This window comes from Puntigrus tetrazona, chromosome 25 (assembly GCF_018831695.1).
Source record: "Puntigrus tetrazona isolate hp1 chromosome 25, ASM1883169v1, whole genome shotgun sequence".
Taxonomy (NCBI): Eukaryota; Metazoa; Chordata; class Actinopteri; order Cypriniformes; family Cyprinidae; genus Puntigrus; species Puntigrus tetrazona.
The window spans coordinates 6781324-6794494 of NC_056723.1; the positions used below are offsets into that span (position 1 = coordinate 6781324).

The window sequence follows — 13171 nt, forward strand, 5'->3', positions numbered from 1 at the left end:
ACTAAAACCTTAAACAAAAGCTGAATGAAAAATGAAAATATAAAAATAAAAATTAATTAAAACATATATAATATCATAGTAGTATACCAATGAAACTTAAGCAGCATTGCCACTACTGGAAGTAGGACACTTTAAATATAAAGTTTTAATGAGAATGTGTTTTCTTATTGTTTTATTGTGGAGCAAGCATAAAAGCAATAAAAACCTATAATCCAAAAGCAGTCAAATTCAGTTTATATTGTGGATGTAGTCACGGGTTAAGGGGATGCCCATTGAATTATTGTCATATTGCACATGCAGGTTGCTTGTTTCACTCTCTGTGAGGATGATGTTCAAAGATCAAAGACGTTTAAGAAGGAAAAAATACCAAAACGAGTTACTGATTAAAAGAATTACCACCAAAATATCTATATTTCAAGAGAAACAATCAATAATTTTTTTCCAACAACAATCGAGCAAAGATTTTCTGGCAAAAAGGCTGCCTGCTTCTGCGTGAACTCTGAACCTTTGTCTAACGCATTTTAATTTGTTTGCAAAAAGCCGATGTGTATCAGACTTCGGTTCAAAGGTTACAGAGTTCAGCAAATATTATCTGCACTGTGTACAGACAGGTGTATGAAAAACACGGACACATATACCACCGATATGGATACGCATATTTATTGTAAGCATTCGTTAAACAAGTTGTTTAACAAAGTCACAGCCTAAAAAAATCCTTTACATATATATGAAATGGGATTAACATATCACGGTAGCATAGACATTGCCGTGTTATACAAAAAAAGGAACATCCAGTATATTTAACACTTTAAGAGCTATGGTGGCTATAATCTTTAATGTACAGATTAATTACATTACATAACTTCTGTATAATACACCGTAACAAACAAGTACGTCTATTAATATAATACAAAGAGGTGATGTTTGTACATGAGATCAGGACACTTCTAATGCAGCTGGGACAAATGTCACACAAAACCTAGGCTAAGAGACGGAGGCTCTTCAGAGCTGTCTTCTGTTTTCACGTGGGACTTTCCCTCCAAAATTCTCTGGATTGCCGTGAGAACCTTGTGATTAAAGACCATGTCCAAATGAGCCAAGCCTCTGAACTCTGTCACGTGCACGGCCTGTTCCTGTTTCCCTATCCAGCGCTTGCAGAGACTCATGCTACGGCTGCCGACGGTGTCGTCGCCGTCATCGTAAACAATATCTACGGGGTCGGCGTTGGGAAACTGTTCGTCGTACACATACGTGACGGGCGTAGGGAGGCCCACCCCATAGAGGCAGTAGACCTCGACGCCAGGTGTGGGCAGACCGGCCGTGAGGTTTCTGGTGTCCTCCCACATGTACCAGCCGTCCTCGAACTTGATGTCTTTGAAGAACTGTTGGTAGTCCTGGTTGGTGTAGTTGAAGAAGGGGGTGGAGATGAAGGTGTGGTCTTTGTGCCAAGCCTCCTCAGAAGGGATCATCCACGGGTTTGTGGTCGTCATTCGTTGCTCTTCGCGGATTTTTATATTGGACACAAAGGGTATGCCATCGTTTTCACCTGAAAAAAGGCATAAAATAAAGACTAAAACTCAGCTTTTATTTTTTTATACATGTTATAGGTCACCTAAAATTACAATTGTATTAATATTAAATAATTGCAATTAAATTACTAAATATTTAATTAATAATATGTCCTATTTGACTTTTATCTAAGATGCAGCAAAGATGATTTAAATAATCGATACATTTATATACATAAATAGTTTTTTTTTTATTTCAGCTAATTTATGAGGCAACATTTCTCATTTCCTCAATAACTGATACGAAATAAACTAAAACCTAATAAAACTATATAGACATATAAAAAATACACAACACAATGCCTAAAACCTCAAACAAAATTTTATTCATAATAAAAAATAAATAAATTCATTAATTACATTTATTTTCTGGGTTGCAAAGAGGCAGAAATTGTTCAGTAAATTTTGGGAAAAATCGAAGAAATTTTTACAGGATTTATTTAATTATTTTTTGAAAACGTACAGAAAACTTTTCAGAAAATGTTTCTGGAAATGTTCTCCATTTTTGCAACTCTATATCAATGATACTAAAATAACATTGCATGGATTAATGGCACTTAGTGAATTTGCTTAATAATATAATATGTAATATTTTAAACGAATGCAGCTAACATACGAAAATGTCTGAAGAATCAGGAGACAATGAGACAATTCAGATATAACAATTCAGATATAACATCACAGAAATAAATTACATTCAAAAATATTAAAATACAAAACAGTTTAAATTGTAAGATTATTTCATAATATTAGTTTTATTATATTTTTAATAAACAATGTATAGCTGACAGTATATATGAATAATGTTTCCTTTACTGTACCTGATGCTAAGACTCTGAGGGGCTTCACAGCGCCACCCCAAGGTGCTCCCAGAGAGATGAAGCCCTTAATGTAATGGTCTTTCCACTGCTGGGTCTGCTGGTTGAGAAAGTACAAGATGTAGTTGTTGCCCATGCTGTGGCCCAGGAGGTAGACTGGCTGCTTGTACTCATCATGCATCTCCTCCACCAGGTTCTTCAAACGTGAAAAATACTCCTCCTGCTCATCTTCAGAGTAACAAACAGAAACATTCACATGTACTTTTTAAATGTTATTCTCTGTATGTGTACGTATATAAGTATAGATATATATATATATATATATATATATATATATATATATATATATATATATATATATATATATATATATATATAAATATATATATATATATATATATATATATATATATATATATATATATATATAAAATAAAAATATATACATATATATATATATATATATATATACACACACAGTATATTCCTCTCTTGACTCTCTCATAGATAGCAAGGGTCCTTACACTATTAAGGTTTCACGTGGACTATTTTGACAGAATTTTCATATTTGGGTGAACTATGCCTTCAATTACGCAGAGGAAGACTACACAACTCCAGTGCAGAAGGGTCACTGTCCTGCACAGTTTGGCTCTAATCCTAATCAAACACTCCAGCTTGTCATTTTCGTGTAACCCCCAAGACCTCGATTCTCATGGTCACGCATCTTTGATTTGATTGGATTTGCACTGTGTTGACTGTTAAATAGTCCTGATGCGGTGAGTCCAGTCAACTGTTTGTTTCTACGCCATGGCGAAATATTTGTTGTTGCCTGTCAGTGTGATTTCACTTACTTGGAGCGATTCTCCAGTCATACGGCGCGCCACGGACCGTCTCATTTCGCACATATCCAATGCTGACCAAATGCTGCACCATTGTATGAAAGTAACCTACAAACACGCACATCGGAATAAAAATACAGATGCTGTAAGGAAAGAAAGTTAATCGAGATGCTGTACGCTCACCTGTCAGTTTGTTTAAGTCGAGAAACTCTATAGGGTGAGTCTGTCCAAATCCAGGGACCCTGACTTCCACCCCGGGCGCATTAGATGTCTTCCGAGTCGTCCTGTTGTACACAATTCTACACAAAAGAAACAGATGCTGCAGTCGGAGTCAACGAAAAACAAAAAACATATTCTTTCCAGGTTACAGAAGCAGGGTGGCTTTTCTTCACATATATAACATCAGCGCTTCTGATATCCTGATTCAACGTTGTTTAACTTAACCTGGTTAGGACAGTAGAGAGCTACTAAATATTGATTATGATACACTGGCCTGTCTTATGACATCAGTCTCTGAGAACCCTCCAAAAACAATAGACAAAAGGTCAATGACCTGCAATACAGAACTGAGGATGATTAGGAAACAGCAGTCAATAAATCTGAGGTACCTAGAGAGGTTTTCTATGTGAAATTTGCAAACATAAGACAAAAAAGTGTACATTCCAAGCATACGCACACACGTTTTTTTATTCAGCAAAGGTTGCATTAAAGTTTTAGTTACACTAAAGTGGCCTAATTCAGAGTGATGCAAAGTGAGTTTACCTTATATTATCAATCCAGCAGTCAATTCCAACGGGCATAAACATGTTGAGGTCAATCCAGAGAGGGAACCAGTCATCGGTTTTCTTGTAACACATCCAGTGTACTAGTGTGGGCTTGTCTATTTTGGCCTCAAGGCGATTACCCAGATTTCCAGGTACTGTTAAAAAAGGGTCAAAAATGTAAAATTTAAAAACTAACATATCCATATACACATTGTTTTAAAATCAAAGGCAGACCTTGCAATAATCTGTACACATAACATTGATTTGAACCGGTCTAAAAGTGCAACGACAGGTCAAATTGAATTCATTTTTACACGATTTTCTACTAAATTACTGAACCAAAACGAATGAACTCAATTTAAATATCCAAACTATGAACGTAAGATTGCTTACCTATTATAAGAGGTGGAGTGCTATTATTTATGACGCGAGGTTTGGCCGTCGGGGGGAAGATAACGTTAAATAACCAGAATCCAGATGTCTGGTGCAGTGCAATCAGAAGAAACGCGACGCATCCGAAGGAACGCGAGTGTCCCATTGCGACTGTGTCTGTGTCGGCTGCCTGCCTCTGATTCCAGCGGCTTCGGTTCGTATCTATCAACGCGTTCGTCCAATGAGGCGTCGCGAGGGGGCGGCGAGCGTATCAGAACGGGAGGTCACCGGACCGCAAACACTGTGCGTGCTGATTACATTATAAGGATATAGGCTATTTCAGCGATACGTTTAGGTGCAAGCATGCGTGAAACGATCAGAGGCACGATAAAAATCAGGAGCGTGTTGAAAACGCAAACACGTGTTATTTCACGTCAAAAATGTGTAATGTGTTTTTTAAATTAAAACCAAAAAACTTTTAAGAGCTTTGGCCAACGTTCAGGAGAGTTCTTCCAGTAACGTTAATAGAATGTTATCTAGTTTTTCATGGTGTTCTTAAAAACGTTAGCACAAAAACATTATATTCATCGCTTTTCCTGAAACGAAGATGGACCCTTTTTAAAATTACAGTACTTGTTTCAGAACGTTCAGAGAACGCTCAAAAATGGCATTCCCATAAAATTCTGAAATGGAATGTTCCTTGATCGACTGTATAAAGAAAAAAAAAACCCATTAAAACCATACAAAAACTGCTATGAACGTTTAGAGAACATTAAAATAAATTAAACGAAAAAAATAATTAAATAACCAGATTAATTAATTACAATTTCGTTATTCAATAGGAACGTTAGAAAATATCCTTGTTTTGTTAGCTGAGTACAGTACAATAAAATCTACACAAAAAACGTAATGTTAAAAATTAAAGTAAGCACATTTTGCTACAGAATCATTAGTATAAACTTTTGTTAAATTACGTTAAATAATAATAAATAATAATAATAAAATATTTAAATATTAAATAATATTTTTATATGTTTTGAAGATTAACGGTAATTTTATAATCTTTGTATTTTTATAATTATTACTAATATTCATAAACAAAAATATTTTAAATAATATTAATAAATAAAAAGCTATTTTAGAGAAGGTAAAAACATTGTCGACCTCTATGGACTCCACCCCCGTATGGATACGTCAGAGGATCGCCATGGAAACCAATCTTCGAGACGTAAACAAGTAACAGGGTCTTCTCTTACTGCCAATGGTTATTATAAACTTCGATTTAGAAATTACATTTTAGGGCGAACGGAGGAGAGATTCACTTTATTAAACAAACTGTAAGTTCTCATTTGCACTGATATCTTCCTTGACGCAAAATAACGAAAATAAAGTAGCCTTAACCATGCCTCAGATACATTTTTGTTGCTGTATGTCGTTTAAACATTTTTCGTATGCTCATCAATATGTTTTAGATGGAAGCGTTACCGGAAGTGGATTGTGAAGAGGACGTTGCTGTAACAGACGATGAAGAGGACGATGAAGCGAGCGCGCGGGATTTGGAAAGTGGCCTGTCCGTCATACGAATAACCCCTACAGTCGCACACATGTGAGGTTACTAAAGTTCATCAACATGTGGTAAACTCGTGCGCTCATGAACGCTCATGTTCAAATTCTGGCTTTCTCCATAGGAGAAACACGCTGCATGTTTACAATGATCTTAATCATTAGCCACAAACATGGGTGGAAGATCAGGTCATGCACTTGTAGTGTGGCAGGCTAAGGTCATCAAATACCTTAAACACCTTAAACTTTAACAAAACTATAGGGTACTTTAGTGCATGCAGATGGGAGTACATCATGGTCTCATTATAGTGTGCTATATTGCAACACAAGAATCTCATGAAGCCTGTCAATAACAGATCTAGGTCAGGGTTATTGGAGTTTACTAAAAATAAAAGTTTTAGTGTTGATTATTTTAATACTTAGATTAGATGATGAATTAGAAATGTTGCCTTCATTATATGTACATATATAATCAAGGCGACATTTCTCATTTCAGGTTGAATTGAAATGATTAAAAATAAGGCAAAATAGGATCTAAAGATAATCTTAAAATCGGAAAAATGTAAAATATTAATAGTCTACCTTAATAGTCCTAAACTCATTCATTATCTAATATTTAATGCAATATTCGAATATATTTGAAGATATATGTTACAATGTTACAATTATTGTTCATTAAAAATTAAAACACTGGTCTTAAAAACAGGCTACAAGCTGAAAAAATCGTCTGACATGCTTTAACAAAATCTTATAGTTATTATTATTCTAAAAGTTCTTCTCCATATTGAGTTACATATTACAAATATCATTTGTTATATCAAATAATTTTGCAATGCAAATAATTATAATGCAAGTAATTACAATACAAAAATATAACAGATTAAAACTGTTTCCTGTTTGTTGGTCTTTATTTTTTTTTCTTCAGTGCAAATCTAAGACCTCAAGCGGCCCTTTCCAATTGTCCATCCTCATACAAGGAGAACTCCTCCCAGGAGAAGCTCATGCTAGCGATGGCAGAAAACTTCCGTGAGCAGTATGCGCTTTTGTACCCTGATCACAAAGCGCTTCTGCTGTGCCCTGTGAATGAGTACGGTGTTCAGGTGCATACAGCAAATACACTTTCCAGACACGGCAACATTACCACAAATGCCCTGAATGCTCATTTTCTTTAATCCAATGTATATCAACAGAAATTTGTCAGTACCACCTTGCGAAGCACCTTGCTGCCGTATCCTGAACTGTACGACTGGGAGGGATGTGCCAGTTTTGTGGCCGATTATCTCTCGTTGGAGCTTCTGGATCCGCCGTTTGAACTTGTGAGACTCTTGACTTGACTTATGATGTATGTATATGCATGTTTGCATGAAATAAAAACGTGTTTTCATGTCATGTCTGGTCTTTCTAGCCAAAGCAGCTGTCATCTCCCACCTGGGTTCTGCAGGCTCAGAAAGGAACGTGTTTTGATTTCTGCAACGTGCTGTGTAGCCTGTTGTTGGGCGCGGGATACAACGCTTACTGCGTTAGCGGCTATGCTGCAAAAGAGATGTGTCTTCTTGATCAGTCACGGCAAGAGTGTCCCCTACTGCAGCTTCAAATACAAGTAAGCACATTTGATTTTATTGTAAATTTATACAAGTTAACAAGGGTCTTAAATGTTTTTCATGTCATGAATCTTATGGTGTGCAAATTAAATATAATTGACAGTTGCAAGCCTCTCCTATAACACAACTAGTATCGTGCTTTATGATGCTTAACTGGCAAGGTTATGACAATATATAATATATGTAACAATATATAATGTTTGTAATTTATGTAGTTAGTTTAGTAAGTATGTAATAAATTATAAATAAACAGTCTGACCTATATACGTAAATAGTATAATAATAATACTTTTTTATAAATTCTGGTGCTTAAATTGTAAATATATATAATAAATATTATAAATACAAATGTAGAAATTGTTCTAAATGTGTTTTATTTATAGATAGATAGATTGATAAATAGACTTTTAAGATGTTGCTTTTGTTGTTAATGTTGTATTTTATGTAGTTTTTAAAAAAAATGCATTTTGAGATTTTTAATTGGCATTCTCGCTGATGTATTTCCACAAATACCCTAGAGGTTGTAGAAAACAGCTTTAACACAAATTTCCTTGAGTGGTTGAAATCAGTCTAAACTGGATTCATTAGTTATGTTATGATTTTTGCATGACCTGCTCAGGATAAAACAGAGGAACCGAAGAAGCCAATAAAGAAATACTCTGTAAAAACCCCACGCGACTTGCAAAGCAACTTTGAAAGGCGTCAGGAGGAGAAACGGCAAGCAGAAGCCGAAGCAGCTGCACTGAAGGAACAACAGGAAGCAGAGAGACTTCAGAAGGTTGGAAAAAGAATGTTTCAATGAAATTCTGTTTGATGTTTGACTTGCATTTTCAGCGGTTCCATTTAAACAGGAGCGAGAACGCCCAGCACCCGACCCTCTTCGGGGCTTGAGGGTTCACTGCTGGGTTCTGGTGCTCTCCGGAAACCGGGAGGTACCGGAGAACTTCTTCATTGACCCTCTGACGGGCAAGAGCTACTCCACCACCAATGACAACTTCCTGGGCATAGAGAGCGTCTGGAACCATCAAAACTACTGGGTCAACAAGCAGGATTGCACTTTTGGGTGTAATGTCAGTATTTCTTAATATGAATGAGTTAGAATTTTCCATGAAGATGATGAGCATTGTAAATTTGACTGGGTCTTTATCTGCAGGAGATGACCTTTGACCTGGGCGATCTTTCAAAGTGGGAGTATGTGCTATGTGGCCAATCTCCATCAATCATTTCAGACCCAAAGACACTTGAAGAACCAGAAGATGAGGAGGAAGTACAGAATGTTTCCAATTTTCCATGTAGTTTTAATGGCATTATTGATTTAACTATTGAAGGGTCCATTCTACACTGAACCTGATATTTATCTCGATATTAAATGCTCTATTAACTTAGATTTATCTACCTACTTTGTTTCTGAAGGAGGATATGGACGAGCTAAAAGTGTTTGAGATGCCTCCATCCTGGGTTACTAAAATAAACATTTCACCAGCAGGTCAAGATCTCACTCTCACATATAACTTTTTATCTATTGTCTAATAGCTCTTGAAAGTAATTAATTATATACTATTCATGTTCTTTTTATTTTAATAGATATGGAAATGCGTTATCCAGGAGGTATGAAGGTTATTCAGTACAGGAAAGCTAAACTGGAGAAGTTTGCTCCTTATCTTCTGAAAGATGGCCTGGTGACCAAACTCACTACTTATGAGGACATTGAATGTAAGATCTTTGCAAAAATTACATATATATATTTATTTATTTTTCTAAAGGCAAGCTTATAGCAATAGTTCACTCAGAAATATAAATTCTGGCATATAAGATTTATAATAACACATTTAAACAATAATAATAATAATAATATAATAAATAATAATAAAAACAATAATTATATATTATGGCGATCCATATAAATACATTAATATTAAGAAATCCATTAAAAGTTATGTTATATATATTATATATTTAAAAGCATGTTAAATGGATAGTTCACCCAACTTTTAATAATCATCATTTAAATAATGAATTATTAAATATAAAAAACATGAAGTAATTAATAGTAATAATGGTAATTTTTAAATCTAATTATATGGTTATATTTAAGAGTAATACTTTATTAATTTATTAATTAATTTGGCCTTCAACCTGTTTTCAAGTACAAACTTTCACTTTATACATATAAATATGTTACTTTCTTATATTTCTAATATACATATTCAGTGAAACTAGTATAGACATTCAGAACCAATATTTCCTATTTAAAAACACGTTCATTTAGCATTTTGGCTGTGCGTTGACAGAGTACAAATTCTAACTTTTGTAATATTTTTTTTTTAAATATACATTTTATTAGGCACACAAGCGAGCACTATTAAGGAATGGTTCAAACATCGAAGTGATCATCTTGACGAGAGAGAACTACACACAGACAGCAATGTGACAACTGAGCATTTCAGGCCTGGAAGAAGTGATGCTCTCAAATGTAATCTAACCCACATTTTCCCACAAATAATCAGTAAATGTGACTTATTTCATCACCAATGACTCTTAACTTTAATAATAACAACAAATAGCAAATAGCATATTAAAAGTTGAATTTTGTTTAGACCACAGGTACATCACTTTAGTTCCTGAGACGGAGCGTCAGATGGACTTTTATAGTCATATTCGTACAGATGGTCTAGCCAGAAGAATCGAGAAGCCTTTCGAAATGACAGAAACCTTTGAAGATCGCACTGACTTCCTCTTTTATCGACATGTTGTATACGGAAAGCAAATCAAACTGACTAGGGCTAGAGAAGCTCTTGAACAACGGCCACTGCAGGTAACGCTCTCTTAACAAACAGCTTCGACCTTTAAGCAGTTTAACCCAATATTATCTTACAGGTATAACATTAACCAACAATATACTAGTGGCCTTGCTAACAAAAAAACACCCCAAAGATGGGGAAAATGGGTCAGTGAAATTTAGTTTGTCTCCGACAGAGGGTGGAGGAGCAGTTTCACAGAGATCATTCTAATCCGGCAAGTAGTGATGTGGCTGAGCGGGTCTTTATTGTGTCGGACAGACGGATCCAGGTGACCTTTCATCTCGAGGACGACAGGATCATCCCAGCTTGGCTCAACTTCATCAAACCCAAAGAGGCGGCAGACTCACAGAAAGCACAAGCTTTTACTCCAGAGATGGTGTCTGGCTTTCAGGTTTGATGGCACATGTCCAAATCGTTTTGATTGATTCCATGAGCAAAGTTATATGACTGTGTTTTATCGACACGTTAAAATTTTAAACCAAGGATTGTGAAAAGAACGGCAATGGTAATAAAATAAAGTTAAAAAAGAACAGCAAAACAAGAAAGAAACTCTCAAGAAAATAGTCTCAACAGACCTTTTTATGACGATAATATAAAAGTTGAGAGCACAGTCATATCAAGATGGAATTAAAGTGTTAACATAAAATGAGAAATTATTAAAAGTGTACATCTGCACACTGCATAACTCTACCCACAGTAAAATATCCTTGGACCAAATCTAGTTTCAAATATCTGGATTTTAAAGAATTTGTTGGTCCTAAAATTTTTAGGTGAAATTCATATAGATTTGTATCATATCATAATCATAGACTTTCTTTATAAAGTAAAAAAAAAATCACTGACCCAGCAATTAAAATTCTGTCCAATAAGGAAAAAGAGTAGATGACTAAGTGATGTGTCCAACAGCACCTCATGACTTGAAGGGATACTTCAATCAAAAATTTTGATTCTGTCATTAATTACTTCACCTTCAGGTCATTCCAAAACCCATAAAACCTTTGTTCATCTTTGGAGCACAAATTCGGATGCCACTGATAAGTTACTGTCTTCCTCCATTTTGAAGAGTACCCCAGAGCCTAAGAACGATCAGTAAACATTGTACATATGTTGCGCGTAAACAAAACTGAATAACTGGTGTTATGGTTTGTATATTTTGTGTTTGCGTTCACATTTTGTTACATTTTGCATCTTCAGGTGGATCCTTCCGCGAAACCCTACAAGAACCTGCAGTTATATGAAATTCTTGTGGAATTGATGAGACAAGAGGAGAATGTTCAACTCAGTATCAGAGATTCAGAAAGAGAGGTATTGCTGTTCACAAGCAGCATTATAGTAACATCTAACTAATAGTGTTGACGGTAACATGTTTGTTTCAGGTTAGGTCCATCCTTTCTTCAAGAGAAAAAGAGGACAGTGATACTGACCTGCTGATCTCTATCTACAACCCTACAAGGAATGAAACAGCCCGCCTGCACATGGAAGAAAAGGTAAACCAGGGCTTTTATCTGTCAGCCATTTTCATTGCACTGATCCAAACCCCTTTGGTTCCTTTTGTTCCTCAGGAACGTATGGCTAAAGAAAAGAAGCGGCGCAAGAAAGAGAAAGAGCTGGACCTACTGGCTCCATCCCAGGTCCGACTGGGACTCCCAGAAGTCCTCACACGCCAGGACGCACTTCAGCTGAAGACAGACTGTCTGAACGAGTTTAAACAGCAGCTCTTTAACAAAGCCAGCCTTATCCAGAGCAGAATCGAAAAGGCACGTTAGACAGTTGCAAACAACCATAAAATAGAAAATAGCAAGCAGAACATCAGCAGTTAGACTGATTGAATGGATTTTAATGTTTGACTCCATGTTGAAAAGATAAACTTGCCCCTTAACGGCACAGAAACGATATAATCTTTGGTTTGTCACTTGACCTGGATAAGAGGGCCAGAAAAAGCTTTTAGTGAACCCTTGAACTTGTTTGTTTAGGAGACAGAGGAGTTGCAGAAGAAGCAGCTGTGGTATCAGAAGAACTCTCTCTCTATGTCCAAGGAGGATGAGGACGATTACCTCACTTATTGCTCTGACGCCATGTTCAGAATCCAAGTTCTCCAATTGAGACTCATTCGGTAGGCAGCTCAAATTATTTGCTGAATAATATGGTTAAGACGACATTACCTTTTTGTAGTACTTGTACACATTTTTCAAGATGGTACAAAACCATCCTTTGAAGTGTATGGGCAGATCTTTGCCTTCCACACATGCATGCATGTTTTAGAAACATGCGAGTAAATCTGTACATTGTTTTTTGTAGACACAAGGAAAGAGCGCCTCAGAAGTATCTGGCACTGGAGGAGAAACTAAAAAGACATCCAAGGTTGGCCAGTCAGCTGTTGTAACGAGTGAATCCCAGTACATGACTACACCTATCACAGGTCACGAATGTCCTCAATAAAAAGTGTTTCATCATCTAGGATGGCATTTTCTTTTTACGCCGATAATTTATCAGATATAGGTCTATGTGAGAAGGTTGCTATGCCACAAGCATAAAGTAATTTTTAGTTTGATTAATCATTTGACAGTACCAATACACTGTAATTGTTATCGTTCTTTTAATGTGTATTTGCATGTTTGAAAAACCCTCAAAAGCCCCACATTTCTGTAGAGCTATACACTACACCGTACCATTACAATAGACTTATAATGTAATAGTATTGTGCATTGTACAGACGACACACTCAGCCCCTTGAAGTAAAAATTCAAGAGCATCAATGTATAGTTTGTTAAATTATTAAAAAAAACAAAACACCTTTATTGCCATTTTTACTATAGATTATACAGTTAAACTTAATAGCAACACT

The 13171-nt window shown here is 35.8% G+C and overlaps 2 protein-coding genes across 4 annotated transcripts; one reads left to right on the forward strand and one right to left on the reverse strand.

The window, feature by feature from the left end:
• Positions 1-644: 644 nt before the first annotated feature.
• lcat (lecithin-cholesterol acyltransferase) lies at positions 645-4578 on the reverse strand. Its single transcript, XM_043227649.1, has 6 exons — positions 4383-4578; positions 3988-4144; positions 3409-3524; positions 3238-3333; positions 2390-2614; positions 645-1546 (listed from the first exon to the last, which is right to left on the reverse strand). The coding sequence occupies exons 1-6, from the start codon at positions 4525-4527 to the stop codon at positions 969-971; spliced, it is 1317 nt and encodes a 438-aa protein (XP_043083584.1). The 5' UTR covers positions 4528-4578; the 3' UTR covers positions 645-968.
• ccdc135 (coiled-coil domain containing 135) lies at positions 4482-13119 on the forward strand. 3 transcript variants are annotated; one of them, XM_043227647.1, is made up of 18 exons: positions 4482-4575; positions 5834-5967; positions 6850-7024; positions 7115-7240; positions 7330-7524; positions 8145-8303; positions 8377-8595; positions 8679-8792; positions 8939-9011; positions 9110-9238; positions 9870-9998; positions 10123-10340; positions 10502-10717; positions 11521-11631; positions 11703-11813; positions 11889-12083; positions 12300-12439; positions 12625-13119. In XM_043227647.1, exons 2-18 carry the CDS (start codon positions 5834-5836, stop codon positions 12707-12709), a joined length of 2529 nt encoding a protein of 842 aa, XP_043083582.1. In that variant the 5' UTR covers positions 4482-4575; the 3' UTR covers positions 12710-13119. The 3 variants fall into 3 exon arrangements, with proteins under 3 accessions (XP_043083582.1, XP_043083581.1, XP_043083583.1); XM_043227646.1 differs by lacking the exon at positions 4482-4575 and adding an exon at positions 5561-5698; XM_043227648.1 differs by lacking the exon at positions 4482-4575 and having other exon boundaries at positions 5866-5996.
• Positions 13120-13171: the final 52 nt, after the last annotated feature.